Source organism: Engystomops pustulosus, chromosome 3 (genome assembly GCF_040894005.1).
Source record: "Engystomops pustulosus chromosome 3, aEngPut4.maternal, whole genome shotgun sequence".
NCBI lineage: Eukaryota > Metazoa > Chordata > Amphibia > Anura > Leptodactylidae > Engystomops > Engystomops pustulosus.
Window position 1 is genome coordinate 128,642,190 of NC_092413.1, and position 16,490 is coordinate 128,658,679.

General features: G+C 43.5%; 1 protein-coding gene across 1 annotated transcript in view; it reads right to left on the minus strand.

Annotated features, from left to right (window-relative positions):
- The window catches only part of MEI4 (meiotic double-stranded break formation protein 4), an 86,151-nt gene that overhangs the window by 39,428 nt on the left and 30,233 nt on the right, over positions 1-16,490 (minus strand). The window contains exon 4 of the mRNA XM_072139553.1: positions 9,458-9,586. Coding sequence (XP_071995654.1) covers positions 9,458-9,586 — 129 coding nt within the window. The remainder of the gene's footprint in view (positions 1-9,457; positions 9,587-16,490) is intronic.

Below are 16,490 nucleotides of genomic sequence, written 5' to 3' on the forward strand. Positions count from 1 at the left end.
TAGCATATTATAAAGGGGTTTGCTCATGAAAGAAAATTCTCAAGATTTCAATCCCCTAGTGATGTTTACACAATTAAGATAATTTTAACCCTTTACTGCACAATTTTACTTAGCTTTATTGCTGTTTTAGCTCCTATCACTCCTTAGGCTGGTCAGTGTTTCATTCCAGGGTGTGGGCAGGGATTCTCTAACCAGACACTTCATGAATTATCTAGTGCTGTGTGAGATACAGTGTGCTTAAAATGCGGTTAGATTATCAGGGTAAATGATTATATACACTTTCATTTATCTTCTGAGCATTCACTCGTATCTGACACATAGAAAGAGATGAGACAGATCAGAGATGAGAGATAATGAGATCCATGAGATGCATATAACACATGACATTCTCAGCTCTGCTATCACAGACATAATATACACTGTCACCATAATTTTATCACCCTGACTAACAATGCCTGCTGATAAAGGGTTACAAGTACTCCACATATCATCTGAAATTGGCTGACAGTAAGGCACTGTACCTTAATTAACGCCCTTTCGCGAATATTCAAATGAGCTTTTCTGACTCATGCCTTCTAGCTTTGTCACGTGACATTAATTGATGAATAATAAGAAGGCATAAGGCACGGGGAGGAGTAGATGGGAGGGCCAGCGGAACAGGACACACCCCCTTTGATGTAAGGTAATATAACATGAAGTTGATTCATGGGAATGTGAAGGAAACAATTTTAAGCTAAAAGAAGGGTGTCAGTTAGTTAATAGAAACCTCTCACTAGCTGTACATGTGAAAATGGGGGGACAGCTTCCCTTTAAATGTCCTGAGGAGGCCTTGCCAGGTCAGAGCAGTATACAAGATTAGCTAGCTTATTCTAATATCGAGACTGATCAGTGCCCAAGTTAGGTAATTTTGGCTTTACTCTTTTGGCAAACATATATACGCATCCAAGATGCACTTCTCATAAAATCAAATGTGTTTTTGAAGAAAGGGTTTACATAGGGGATATAGACATATTGCAATCTGTCAATAAAAATTCTTATTCCCAGCTATTACATATTGAGCATAATAAATCAACAAAACTCATGTCTCAGAATGTTTTATGTATTAGTCAACCTTCTATGCATTCATTAAGACTTATATTAATCAGAGGTATTTCCCAAAGGTGAAAAATAAGTCCTGGAGGTTTTCTAGAAATGGCTCAGTTGGAACGGAATGTTTGATTTTTTTGTTTTCACTTGAAGAACGTTTGTTTATGATTCTAAATTACCACAAAATAAATAGTAGTTTAATTATTTCCGAAATGTCAAAGTACATTTAATAATCCTTCAAAATAATCATAACCAGTGAAACTTTATTAATGACTTCAAGTATTTTCCGAATACTTGAAAAATTACCACCAAAAAGTAGCAACATTAGAGACATTTGTTGAGTGTTTTTTTGTTTTTTATTAGTCTGTTCCCAATGTTTTAGCTTTGTAAAATTGACCTTAGCTTGTGTTTAATCTTGCATTATAGTTGGTGATTTATGCCACGTTTTAAAATGGTTGCAATTTTTTGCACAACCCATGAGACATACACCAGCAAAGGAGTTCAGCGATTTTGCACCCCAAATAGCAACTAAAACCCGAGTTGCAGTTTATGTATCAGCTTAAGGCCCCTTTCATACTTGCTATGTTGGGACTTATATCCGTCCGCTAACTTGCTATCTATTCGTCCCCATAGACGGCTATAGGGGCCCGAGATGCACGGGGAAAAGATAGAGCATGTAATATTTTTCCCAGGGAGCTACAGCAGGGTGTCATGCTTCGCTGTGGAGCGCTGCTCACCCCCTCCCCCTCCTCTCTAGCGAGCTGCCGTATGTTCGCCTGCCTATGGATTGGCAAGCATACGTTAGGTGTGAAAGGAGCCATAGACGCAGATAAACCGAGGTACCTAATTTTAACACAAAAAACTGGAAAAAACTATTGACTCAAGTATAAGCCAAGGGTAGGAAATGCATCGTTCCCAGCCTCCCCAGTATATAGCCAGCGCATGCCCCCCAGTACACAGCCTGCAGCCCCTGCCCCCGGAATATATCATCTGCAGCCCCTGCCCCCCAGTATATAGCCTGCAGCGCCTGTCCCCCGAATATTTATTCTGTAGCCCCTGCCCCCCCCAAGCATACAGCCTGCAGCCCTTGCCTTCCAGTATGCAGCCTGCAGCCCTTGCCCCCCAGTATACAGCCAGCAGGCCCCTGCTCCCTAGTATACAGACAGCAGCCCCCTGTTCCCAGTATACAGCCAGCAGCCCCCTGTTCCCATTATACAGCCAGCAGCCCCCTGTCCCTAGTATACAGCCTGCAGCCCCCAGCATACAGCCCCATATGAGGAATGCCCAGCCTACAAGAAAAAAAAAAGGTGTATGCACCTCCCGACGACAACCCCCCCCCCTCTTCTGTCCATCAATGTTCTGGCTCCCTCTCTCCATGCGGTGCCGTCGCTTGAGCTGTGACGTCAGCGGCTCACTGACGTTCTAATGTGTGCGCTGCCATCAGCACACACTGTGATGTCAGCGAGCCGCTCGTGCGAAAAATGTGCTGGAAAAAACCCTAACTTAGCTAGCTTCTTCTGTCCATTGATGTATCTCACATCAATGGGCAGAAGAAGACCTCCTGGGGGGTGGGGGGCATCCGAAGGTGAGTACACTTTTTTTATAAGCCGAGTTAGGGTTTTTCAGCACATTTTTTGAGCTGAAAAACTCGGCTTATACTCAAGTATATATATACGTTTTCTCCCCAGAGTGTTAATTATATTTAGTTTTTATGTCTTTCTATTAAAATATTTTCTGTTTTTATATGTTTTTTTTTTTTTACTTTTCTCAACTTTTCATTTTAGTCACATTAGTGCAAAAATAAAAAATGACTGATTCTTTAATTCACAAATTTCCGGGGTGCTCATTATACCTTGCTTCCATAAGGTAGCAGGATGAAATCAGCAACTAGTCATGAGTTTTGAGGGGCGATAGAGATGATAATACAACTAAAACAACTAATAGTACATGAATCATTTCAATTTAGTAAGGACCTCTGGGTCATTACAGAGACACTAGTTTATTATGTAAAGTTAAAAGTGTTGTTTAATATAGGATAATCGAGCACTGTAGTTGGCTAACATTTTTTTTTGTTAAAGTGTATGTCAAACAACTTTTGAGTAACAAGCATGAAGCACATAGTCAGAACATATAGGGACGGGGGAAGGTGGTGAAAAAGGGCTATGGCTAGGGAAAATTGCAGTTAAGACATGGAATGCCAATACATATAGTAATGTGAGAACAGTCCATGGTTTTCATAGCACAAGAAGATAAGAAGACACATCATGAGAAATATTTGACAAAGTATATAAAAAAAAAAAAAACAGTAGAGGGCATGTGTTCAGGAGACCATCAAGCCAAGGGGCGTAGCATTTAAAGTCAGAATGACCAGCGGAGTGGAGTTCAGCAGTTAGTTCCTCCATTCTTCTTATATGTTCTATTTCTATGAACCAAATTGAAATAGAAGGTGGAATGGCAGATTTCCACAGTCTCGCCACGAGAAGGTAGCGCCTGATTGGGACTAAAAATAGGGATAGTAAAGCTAAGGCTGGCAAATTCTCAAGATGGACTCCCAATAGCTTGCTGATAATGTAGCCTGGATATCACATTTTAAGAAGATAAAGCAGTGATGGCAAACCTTTTAGCGACCTAGTGCCCAAACTGCAACCCCAAACCTCCCTCATTTATTACAAGGTGCCAACCAAAAATTAAAACAGTAATTTATTGCTGAATAACTTTCAATCATACTGGCCTCCTGAAGACACCAACACAGTAGAAAGAAAGAGGGAAAATTTGCACCATTGTAGCTTCTATCCAGTATCCCTCTCTACACAGAGAACCAATGGGGCCAGCAGTAGCTTCTCCAAAGATAATTCTTCTCTGTCTACACATTCTCCCTCTTCCTACAGTCCCAAGCAGCATCTTTAAGTTGCTTGGAACTGCAGTAAAATTCTTTGAGCCCTGTCTTGTGTCCTGGGGCAATGGCCCGGGTGCCCACAGAAAGAGATCAGAGTGCCGCCTCTGGCACCCGTGCCATAGGTTCGCCACCACTGAGATAAAGCATACAGAGTCATGAACAAGTGTATCAATCAATTTAAATGGGACTGACTTGTGTATTAGAATAGAAACCCCTTTCGTTTTACCTTCTTGATTTGCGGCATGAAAGTGATGTGGAAAATATCTATTTCGGTAGTATGTTTGAATGCAAGTGTCTCTGGCCATCCAGTATGGTGTGTAAAAGTAGTCCACATAAATCAAAATATTGCAAAAATATATCATCAAGTTTTATTTGTACACCATTAAAAACACTTATAATGCATGCAAAAATTAAGTGTATGATAAGGAAATGGTCATAATATAACCAAAATATTTCCCAATCAAAATCTCCCCTCGTCCGTATAGTGTTTAGGCAACAATAACAAAATAAATGTACATATAGTAGCTGGACTAGCTGGCCACTTTATTAGGTACACCATGCTAGTAACGGGTTGGACCCCCTTTTGCCTTCAGAACTGCCTCAATTCTTCGTGGCATAGATCCAACAAGGTGCTGGAAGCCTTCCTCAGAGATTTTGGTCCATATTGACATGATGGCATCACACAGTTGCCGCAGATTTGTCGGCTGCACATCCATGATGCGAATCTCCCATTCCACCACATCCCAAAGATGCTCTATTGGATTGAGATCTGGTGACTGTGGAGGCCATTTGAGTACAGTGAACTCATTGTCATGTTCAAGAAACCAGTCTGAGATGATTCCAGCTTTATGACATGGCCCATTATCCTGCTGAAAGTAGCCATCAGATGTTGGGTACATTGTGGTCATAAAGGGATGGATATGGTCAGCAACAATACTCAGGTAGGCTGTGGCGTTGCAACGATGCTCAATTGGTACCAAGAGGCCCAAAGAGTGCCAAGAAAATATTCCCCACACCATGACACCACCACCACCAGCCTGAACCGTTGATACAAGGCAGGATGAATCCATGCTTTCATGTTGTTGACGCCAAATTCTGACCCTACCATCCGAATGTCGCAGCAGAAATCGAGACTCATCAGACCAGGCAACGTTTTTCCAATCTTCTACTGTCCAATTTCGATGAGCTTGTGCAAATTGTAGCCTCAGTTTCCTGTTCTTAGCTGAAAGGAGTGGCACCCGGTGTGGTCTTCTGCTGCTGTAGCCCATCTGCCTCAAAGTTCGACGTACTGTGCGTTCAGAGATGCTCTTCTGTCTACCTTGGTTGTAACGGGTGGTGATTTGAGTCACTATTGCCTTTCTATCAGCTCGAACCAGTCTGCCCATTCTCGTCTGACATCTGGCATCAACAATGCATTTCCGCCCACATAACTGCCGCTAACTGGATGTTTTTTGTTTTTCGGACCATTCTCTGTAAACCCTAGAGATGGTTGTGCGTGAAAATCCCAGTAGATGAGCAGTTTCTGAAATACTCAGACCAGCCCTTCTGGCACCAACAACCATGCCACGTTCAAGGCACTCAAATCACCTTTCTTCCCCATACTGATGCTCGGTTTGAACTGCAGGAGATTGTATTGACCATGTCTATATGCCTAAATGCCGCCATGTGATTGGCTGATTAGAAATTAAGTGTAAATGAGCAGTTGGAAAAGTGGCCGGTGAGTGTATATTATATATATGTATGTGTATTCAATCAGTATGACCGCCAATGGAGTATGGCATTCTTATCTTTACCTTATGTTTGTGTGAACACCCCAAACCTCCTCCTCCAACTCAGGGGAGATGCACATGCGCGGACCCTGCAACGATTACGAGAGGACCGCTGTGTCAACTTGTATCTCAATGCAATAGGTGTCAATGCAAATAGGATGTTATCTAATGCTAGATTGGATACAGGGATGGTCATTGTTTTACAAGAAGGTATTTACATAGGGAAAAGGTTATATCTACAAATCAAAGTCAAATAAATTATATATTCCTATGGTAGCAAATATATAAATATGGCAATTTTTATGACATTTTAAAAACATAAATACAAATATACATACGATAACACAGTGTACATATATTCAAAGTGTCTTGTGCTTACTTTAATCTTTATTTAAGCACAGGACACTTTGAATATATGCACATTATTGTATTATTGGATGTATATTTGTATGCATGTCTTTGAAATGTCATTAATAATGGTCATATACCATGACCATTATGATCATACACGCGACTTTGGAGATATTTGCATTTTAGGTGTTTTGAAGTGGTGTACACTTAAATAAATCATAAAGTTTGGTGATATATTTTTTGCAATATTTTGATCATTATGGACTACTTTCACACACTAAACTGGCTGGCCAGAGACATGTATTTTTATAATATCTGGACCCTCTGAATGCATAAAAAAAAATTTGAGACCTCTTTTGAGAGGGAAGAAACACAAAGAAAAGAAGAGAGGGATTATAATGAAAGAGAAGAAAAATATGAGGGAGGGGGGAGAGGCAGACAGAAAAATAAAAGGAAACACTATAAAGGGTAATGGGTCTAAATTAAAAAGGCAGAAAGTATAGCAAATCCGCTATTCACAAATAAGACATGGGACAAAGAGCGTCACACCTCGGAACTTCTTTGTGGGAAGTAAAGATTACATGTCATCCTGGGCTCTGCTACCTCTCAACTTAAGAGAAAACTAATGGAGAGCACGGAGGGCTCATTTAATGATGATTAAAATTGTGATTCAGCCTAATAAAAGAGCATAAACCTAGAGAGAGCAACAGAAAGAACCATATGATGATAGTAGCTACCAGGAAAGAAAAAGAACATTCATGGAGAACATTCAAAATACAAAATAAGAAAAAACATATCAACGTGTAACAAGCCCCACAAGGGTTATACCCAGCTGGAGGAGCAGGAAGAGGAATCCTTCAGTTTGGTCGTCCCATTCCAGGTATACCCAGCGAGCAACTAGAAGACCGCACAAATTCAGATGAGCTGATTCTGAGTGGGAATGGTGTCTCTGAAGATGTTGTTATTGAGGGCGCTGAATCGAGTCAACATCCCATGATGATCCCGTCGTCATAGTAGTCATTGAGGGATGCAAAATCGCCCTCCACTATGGGAGTTGTACTAACGGGAAGCCCCATCTATACATTACGTTGCATTCTTGTAAAATGTTAAACAATGGTCAAAGAGCAGCACATAGGCATAACGTACCCCTAGCAGGTCAGGATACATACAGAGAGTGGTACCATCAAAATCAACTCTACGCCGTGCCTGTTGCATGGTTTCCTCTTTGAGCAAGTACAAGTGCACCCAGCAGATAACATAGCAGATAATTGGGATATGCAGTTCTTGCCCTTAATGCCCTATGCACTCTGTGATCTGTCAGCAGAAGGTTCTGCACCTGTGTGGCCTCAGGAAGGCCCTTGATCCTGATATTTTCACTCCTATTTCTATTTTCCAAGTCATATATTAAACCTGGGAGCAGAGTGGATCGTGCACACAATACAATCTCCCTCCAGATCGATAGAAGAGAGACAAAAGACAAAAACAGACAGGAGCGCTCTCTTAGTGCATTACACGAGACAATCAAATTAAAATGAAAAATTTGTCCAGTTGGACCCTCACCTATTTGGTGATCAATATCAGCATATAGCAGTTTTAGTCCAACGTATGCGGCAGCTTGATTATAACCCGTTCTTCGTGTTCCAGGGTTACCGGGGATGGTATTTCAATCGTAGAAGACAAACTGATGCTCCACATTCACGTGGTTTTGAGCGTTCAAAGATACTCCAGACTCACGATATATTTTATTAATATCAGATATTTATTAATTAAAAATTCTGTTGCGACGCGTTTCGGTCCAGTACTTGGACCTTCTTCAGGGAATACCCCAAGTACCGTACCGAAACGCGTCGCAACAGAATTTTTAATTAATAAATATCCGATATTAATAAAATATATCGGGAGTCCGGAGTATCTTTGAACGCTCAAAACCACGTGAATGTGGAGCATCAGTTTGTCTTCTACGATATTTTCCAAGTCACCACCTGATTGTGGGCCACTGCGGCATTAGAGGTGGTGCTTTGAATGTCTTTCAAAGTAGAAGAAAAAGAGTCAGAGTCTTCCTCTCTAACTTGTTTTAGATCCAGTCTCCATGCCCGCTTGAGATCCGATGCCAGAACATCCATATGTTTCTTAGATGGTAATAAGGCAAGCAAAGCTTGAAGCTCCGAATGATCTTTTAGGGTCAGGACAGTTTCTGGAGGAGAGGAAGCATGATGGTTCAAATTTCCAGCATGCGGAGGACGAGCTTGATTTGGGATCCTAGTTCGAGGGGGATACAAAAGTTCATCCAAAGAGGAGAACGGTGATAGGCTTTGGCATGGTTTGGAGGAGTACAGCCTCTATCATGCTGGAAAAGAGATCTTTTAGAGGAGGGACTTGGGGGACCAGCAGTTTTGGCCTCAAACACTGCAGGGTCAGATTATTGTCCTCTTTCTTGTGGTGGCTGTGACCTCGCCTTACATTGAGAACTATGTTGTGCGCGTTGAAGTTGGCTAGGTGAGAGCGTACTGAAAGTACTGATTGAACCTGTGTATCCCACTGTCTGTTTCCAGAAGTCAGTAATGTGGCATTTGAGAGGGTGGTATCAAAGTCAGGTCTGAAAGGAGAGGCCCCTTTAGGGCAGCTGAGATTTTTCAGTCTGTGTTAAGCCCTAATCTGATGATGTTATTCCCTTTGGGAGTAGTTCCTGGCCTCCTGGAGCAGGTCTCAGATGAGGGTCACTTCCACTACTTTAGGCTGGGGCTTCTCCTGGGTGGTAGGCCGCAAGTAGATACAGGCTGCTCCAGCTCTCCTGTCACTCCAAAACCACCAGGGATGGTGGCAGCAGCAGTCAGAGGTCCTCAGGAGGTGACCTGGAGGCAGGATGGCTTAAAACTGCTGCAGGGTAGTCACTCAAAGCCGTGGATAGCGGCGCCGCTGGGCACGATCAAAAATTGAGGCCCCTGCTTCTGGAAGCAATATAGGCCGCACTAGGTGAAAGTTGAGAAAAAGGCCCAAAATGTTTCCCAGGTCACAGTGGAGCTTGCAGCAGCAATGTGACACTGCCCAGATGTATACATGGCCTGCAGTGGACAAGGATGGCCTTAGATTGAATTGCCCAGGTAGGAGCAGGTTAAAACTGCATCCTGCTCATTCTACATGGTCGACTTTGAATGGAGTGGTAGTGTACATGATCGACATACACCCAATTCCAAAAAGAGACATGGGACTGTTCTGGTAATTGATGACATCCTACCACATTGACCAGACACCTAGATGATCCCCTGTCCTAGCAAATAAATATCAGTTTCTATACTATACAAATGAGTTATTATCTTCCTTTTTTTTACAAATTGACAAATACGAATAAGCAAACCTCTGGCTGAAGAAGATCATCCACGCAATTCTTTACTTCTAAAAAAAGCAGATTTATTAATGATCCTTGGAAAACCGGACATTTCCCCAGCTGGTTTAAAGTATCTATTCTGAACTGCTGCATCTGGAACTAGAAATGGAAAGGAAAATAAATTCATACAATGATGTCTAGGTAGGCTGCAATTTCTAAGTAATTTATCCAGATAACATGGACAGCATTGATAATAAATGACAAAGATTATTAGCTACATAATGTAGCACTATAGCTAGTATATTCTTTCTCTAAACATAAGAAAAATAGTCCATTTTATTTATGAACTGTCCAGAATTTAATGGACAGCTGTCAGCACCGGGTACATATAATATCCATAGGCCCATTGGATCAAACATTTTATAGCAGGTATTGCATTGCCCCTTTCTGGTGTGTCATCTATTCTTCCCCAAGTAGGAGACATTTACCTGAGCATTCCTATGTAGAAGAAAACATGATCCATCAGATCAAATCACCTCCTACTATTTCTCCATGCTACAGCTACAATTTTCCAAATCCTTTGTAGGATTTTTAAATATTGGATAATGACAAATATGCAACCCAATGCCGAGCACCTTATTAAGACTGGCATATTGAGGTTTGAAAGATGTTAGTGGGTGTTAAATCTGACATGTCAGTCTGATGGGTTTTTTATTATTCAAGGTTTCTATTGTTTTAAAAGCAAAAGAGTTAAAAAAACAAACAAAGAAGTGTAAGCTCTGGAACATGATGTATGCAAATACAGAAAGAGAGGCATTGGGGGAGATTTATGACCAGTATCTGAGAGCACCACTGTTCTAGTGGCAACCAATCAGAGCTCCGCTTTCATTTTACCACATCTGTTTCATAAAATGAAAGATGAGCATTGATTGGTTTCCATGGGCATCTAGAACAGTTCTGCGCTCACACACTTCTGATAAATCTCCCACACTAGTGTATAGGAGGGCAACAGAATATAGCAAATATAACAAATAGTAATGCTGTATACAGACAACGGTACAGTATATGGAACTCAAAAATAATGCATTCAGTAACTCCAGATAAATTAACAAAATAGATAAGAAAAGAGGGATAGAAAGGACAAAAAGGACAGAGAAACGATTCACACAGAGGGAAAGATGGGGAGGAGAGTCTCAGTTTCTGCAGAGAGAAACTCTTCACAATATCTTGTCCAAATTTATTAAAAACTCTGCAGGTAAGGAGTTAAAAAAAAATAACGTTCCTGTTGTTCTCCACCGCCATCAATGGCAGATCTTCATATAGGCGGTATGGGGGATGGGGGTGCCCAGGCCTTATATGAAGATCCAACATGAGCTCCGGCTTCTTCTTCACGGCCCCGCGGCTCCGGCTTCTCCTCCCAGCTCAAGCACATAACTATGACACGGCTGCTGTGGATATTTCATTAAAGGGGAGCTCTGATCACGACATTTCTGTAAAGTGGGCATCTGCTGTGGACATTTTTGTACAGGGGAAATATGCTGTGGACCTTACATTAAAATGGCAGCTCTGCTGTGGACATTTCTGTAAAGGGGGCATCTGCTGGACATTTTATTCAAAGGGGCATCTGCTGGGGTCATTTCTAAAAAGGTGGCTCTACTGTATGACTTATACTCGACAATACCTTTTCCCATTTTTTTTGTTGTAAAATTAGGAGCCTTGGCTTATACGCAAGTATTTACAGTATAAGGCTACATTCACACAATGTATGCCCGCCGTACTGTAGTACGGAGGGCATACATCGGCGCTGCGGAGAGGAGCAGGGGATGAGAGCAGCTCACCCCCGCCCCTCTCCATAGGAAGATACAGCGCACAGGACCGTATTCCGTAGAAAGATGCACCGTACCGCTCCCGTACAGGGCCGTGAGCCCATAGAAGTGTATGGGGGACGTATATCGGCCGTATGTACGTCGGCCATGTGTGTGAATGCAGGAAGAGTGCACAGAGACCATGCCAGCCAGGGGCAGCATCCACATCTCCTACACTGTCTGGGAGAGCTGGGCTGGACAATAGTCAGGCTGGAGAGTTTCATGCAGTTAAGGAATGTAATTGGCTTTGCTAGATAGATGGGTTATAAGAGCACATTTGAAGTTCATCATTAAATTACTTTTATGAACAGCACAAGATGAAGGATATAGAATATATACTGGATATGGAGTAGTACTTAAGTCCTAACATCGGTGCACATGTTAGTTTGGACGCTGGGGGGCCCTAGTCGTGTGAACACCCCAGGGCCAATAAAACACTTAATCCACCACTGGCCACCATCCCTCTGCCTAGTAAAGATGTAAAATACCTCAAAGCAGCCCAGAGGGTAAATGGTATAAAGCATACGGTTATGAGACAATGGTAGTTGTAGTGACAGTGAAGCTGGTGGATTTTAATCCTCCTTTATGCCTAGCTCTCATGTTGTGTCACTGTCTCTAAATGATTCCCTCTATCCTATAACTCACTGTGTGCCAAGGTTGGCAGCGACAACATCCCCCACCGGGGCCTAGACTTTTTGGGCTTGGGGGCGGCTGAATTCCCTTTGATACCTGAGTGGTTGGCTGAGCGCAGCCTAGCGCTCATCTGGATCAAGGTCGCTGGGTACTGGAGGAACAGGCCTCTTACACACTGGGCAGGTATCCGACAGCTGGATTTGCAAGAAAGGAGGGAGAGGCTGCAGATGTAGGATAGCTCTCCCTGGGGAAAACCCAATGTCAGGGTCCTAGGGTGATGGTAAATGGGACACCCTTGGTGTTATGCAGCTTTAGGAAGAGATCAAACGGAGACAAGGGATTTCAAGCATTAAACTCATAGTTTGTTTATTCTGGAACATAGCGACTGAATCAACAACAGGAAACAATTCCACTGGTTCAAGTTTGCAGGTTGGATAGCGTTGGGCAGACGTTGCTCACAGTCTGGTATAAGTAGCTTCAGGCTGGAGGTGAGGAGCTGATAAGCAGTACTCCAAGGCAGAGTCCTGCAGGGGCCTGCTGGTTATGTGGTGAGAAGTGCTGTGACTCTCTGGACTCTCCCTGCAGAGACCTCAGGACAAAGAGACTAGAACTTTCCACCAAAAGGGCTATAAACTTCCAACTAGCACCTTTCTTACACAGGTGATTAACAATACATTCAATTGGTCAGAATAAATAACATAAGATTATATACAGCTGAATTATCCTTTATAGAGGTGATCAAGCTCAAAGATTCCTATTGCATATATGGGGAGTTTAGTTTTGCCACAAACAGCTTTGGCAGGGGTAATTTTTTTTCCTCATTAAAGGAAACCTACCACTTGAAGTGGCAGGTATAAGAAGGAACTACCGAGCGCCAGCTCAGGGTGAGCTGCTGCCGGAGCTTATTTTTGTTAGTGTTTTAAACCGCAGTATCGCGGTTTAAAACACTTTTTAAACTTTATGGCCAGAGCTGCTTCGGCGCAGGGAGGTACGGTGCACGGTCGCGCGCATGGTAAGCGCCGAGCGCGTACCTCCCTGCGCCAAAGCAGCTCCGGCCATAAAGTTTAAAAAGTGTTTTAAACCGCGATACTGCGGTTTAAAACACTAACAAAAATAAGCTCCGGCACCAGCTCACCCTGAGCTGGCGCTCGGTAGTTCCCTCTTATACCTGCCACTTCAAGTGGTAGGTTTCCTTTAATGTAGACTCTGCACCTCATCTTGACAGAAAAAAACAGAAATGTAAATATGTTTGCTAATTTATTAAACAATAAAAACTGAAATATCATAAGTATTCAGACCTTTTGCTCAGTTTTGGAGCTGCTACAGCCGTGAGTCTTCTTGGAAATGATTCAACAATGTTTTCACACTTGTTAACTTCTGCACCCCCTGTATGCTGCTCTAAGTCTCTTTACATGTAAGCGGAAAGGTACCGAATGTGACTCCCGTTGTTTGTGGTGGATCCAGGATTGGCATAGTTACTGGGAATCTAGGAGGGGGCAGAAAACCAGGCCATTGGGGGTGGTTGTGTTATCTATGTATTTATCTATGTCACATTTATGTTTAGTAAATAAAGTATTTTAATATAAAATCAATAGTGGAGTGTGTATGTTATCCCTGTGGTGTCTGAAGGGCTGGAGTTGGTACTTATGGTAAACAGCAGAGAATAAGCAGACTAGAAAGGCAAAACCCAAGAAAACCCACAGGATTTTGATTTCATTTTTTGTATACTTTTATTTAGGTCCTTAGGTTATTTTGCAGTATATTGCTTTAATAATAATCACAGAATGAGAGCTTTGAGAGCCTCTCTGAGGATCCCAACTGTCATAGGAACTGATTGGTACTACCCCATGACATCGCCGGGGGATAGATAGAGTTCAAGATCATTATTTAAGTACCATGATTAAATTGTAGCACCCAAATGGTAAATGGTTGCCACAATGGTTGCCAGCACCTTTCAAAAGTGTTACTGGCTGCTGTGCCTCCCTATATGAATGCGTGTCAGCCTAGTAGCCCTCTCTATACAGAGATCATTACTACATACTACACATGTATGAGTGCATCATTAAATGTTAAAACACATGACCCATTAAAAAACTATAAAAAATATCTGCAACATCCCCCACCGGGGCCTAGCCTTTTCTTGGGGCCTGGAGTCAGCCGGGGCCCGCAGTACCTGAGTGGCTGGCGGTTGCGGCCTAGGCACGCTAGTGTCACGGTGCTTGGTATGGGGAACCGGAGGGCTGTCCTACAGCCTGGCAGGTCTCCAGCAGGGTGGTGTTGGCAAGAAATGATGAGGGAGAGGCTGCTATAGCGGATCTCCCTGGGGCAACCCTTTGGTGTCTAGAGTATGAGTCTGTGTGGTGGACAGGGTGCCCGTGAAGGTGACAGCCGTAGTAGCAGGGACCAGACGGAGGCAGAGGTTGAACAAAAACAACTTACAGTTCTTTATTGGAACCGACAGGAACCGCAGCAACGTGCCTTAAAGGAAACCTACCACTTTAAAATGACCCCTCTGACCCACAAATACCTTAAGCTAGCTCAGGATGAGCTGATGCCGGACCATATTTTCAATTAAACCAGAAACCGCTGTATTTGTAGAAACATTATTTTCTTGTGGTAGTAAAATCTCTCTTCGGCGCTTCTATAAGCGTCATACAGCGCGCACCCCGGACCCTGCTCCGCGATCACGCTGTCGTCAGCGCCGCTCCCGTCACTAATTTTGCTGTGCCCGAGAGCCGGTGACGTCACCGAGCTCTCGGGCACACTAGCGCATGCGCACCACCTCCTCCTGGCGCGTCGCGGCCGGATCCCATTGCGCATGGGCGAAGTCCCGAAGCCTCGTAGTATCGCGAGGCTTCGGAGAGAAGACCGAGAAGACCACCTCCACTATGCTCGCCGCTATACTTCGCCCATGCGCAATGGGATCCGGCCGCGACGCGCCAGGAGGAGGTGGTGCGCATGCGCTAGTGTGCCCGAGAGCTCGGTGACGTCACCGGCTCTCGGGCACAGCAAAATTAGTGACGGGAGCGGCGCTGACGACAGCGTGATCGCGGAGCAGGGTCCGGGGTGCGCGCTGTATGACGCTTATAGAAGCGCCGAAGAGAGATTTTACTACCACAAGAAAATAATGTTTCTACAAATACAGCGGTTTCTGGTTTAATTGAAAATATGGTCCGGCATCAGCTCATCCTGAGCTAGCTTAAGGTATTTGTGGGTCAGAGGGGTCATTTTAAAGTGGTAGGTTTCCTTTAACAGAGTAGTGGAGTGCTGAGATGCAGTTGGAGGGAGCCACAGGATGTAGAGCGCCAGCCTGGATGCAGAGGGCAGGCTGGGAGGTAGCTGTGTCCTGGAAGGATGCTGCAGCTTGTCCTGGGTTGCTTCAGGTATCACCCTTAAAGGTAGGATGAAACCCCTTTCCTCACTATACTAGCTATTAGTTCCACTCTTCAGGCAGGGGCTAGGCTCACCTGCTCTTGGTCTGGTGTGCTAGCTGCACAGACTCTTCAGAGTCTCTAATCTGAGAGAGTGAACTCTCTCCTCACTCTGCACTCTCTTCTCAGAGAGAACTTCACTTCTTCTGGAAGTTTCCTGACAGGGTCTTGTTACTCCCCCTGGTCCTGTGGTGGCTCTTCTCCAATTACATCTCAGCTTACATCTCAGCTCACAGAGACAAAGTATAACACCTGTGATTGGCTGACACATATGACATCACATAAAACAGTTAACTCCTGCCTTGCCAGGCAGGTTCTACCACTGCAGAGTTCATCTGTGTCATCTATTGTTATGTAGTGACATGCTGTGAGGCAAATCAGACCCTGCATAGGCTGCAAGCTAAATGGTGGGACGTATTCGCAACCACTCCTCTGCCTTGCATCGGCGAGGGTGTTGCATATCTTTATCCACTTATAGCAGTATAACATTAAGTGTTCCTCACTTTTTAACAGACTTCTTAGAGAAGTAGTCCAATGAGTAAATATAAGGAGTATGCCGTTTTCTTTTAGCATACTCGCCCATTTGTTCCTATGGGTCTCTTCACACATCCATTTTTTTCAAGGATGTGCAAAAAGTGAGAAACAAATAGCAGCATGCACTATCTTTTGCTAGCATCCAGACCACGAACGGCACACAAATGACAACTGTAGTCCGACCTGTCTCAAATGTTGCCATGCAACTAGCTGGGATGTGCAAAAAATACATTAGAAAACCATTCACATTTTTTTGCGGATGTGAGAAAAAAACAATGACCTACAGATGTGGATACAATCCGGATTGAAGGCAGACATCAAACGCGGACGTGCAGTGGACACGCCCATCTGAATAAGCCCTAACACTACTTCTGACCATCATGTTCAGAAGTTCCTTCTCAGCTTCCTTTTCCAGTAGTTTCCATATCTGCTGTCTGTATCTGTAGTTTGCAATTCTCAAACTGTTGTACTGTTGTGGTGAAACCTACACTACACCAATCTGTAGCTGCTCCCTCTCCATTCTCAGCAGAAATTTCTCTGACAGGTAAAAGAGGTAGGGGGGGATATTAGGGGCAAAAAAGTGGACAAGGCAGGACTGTC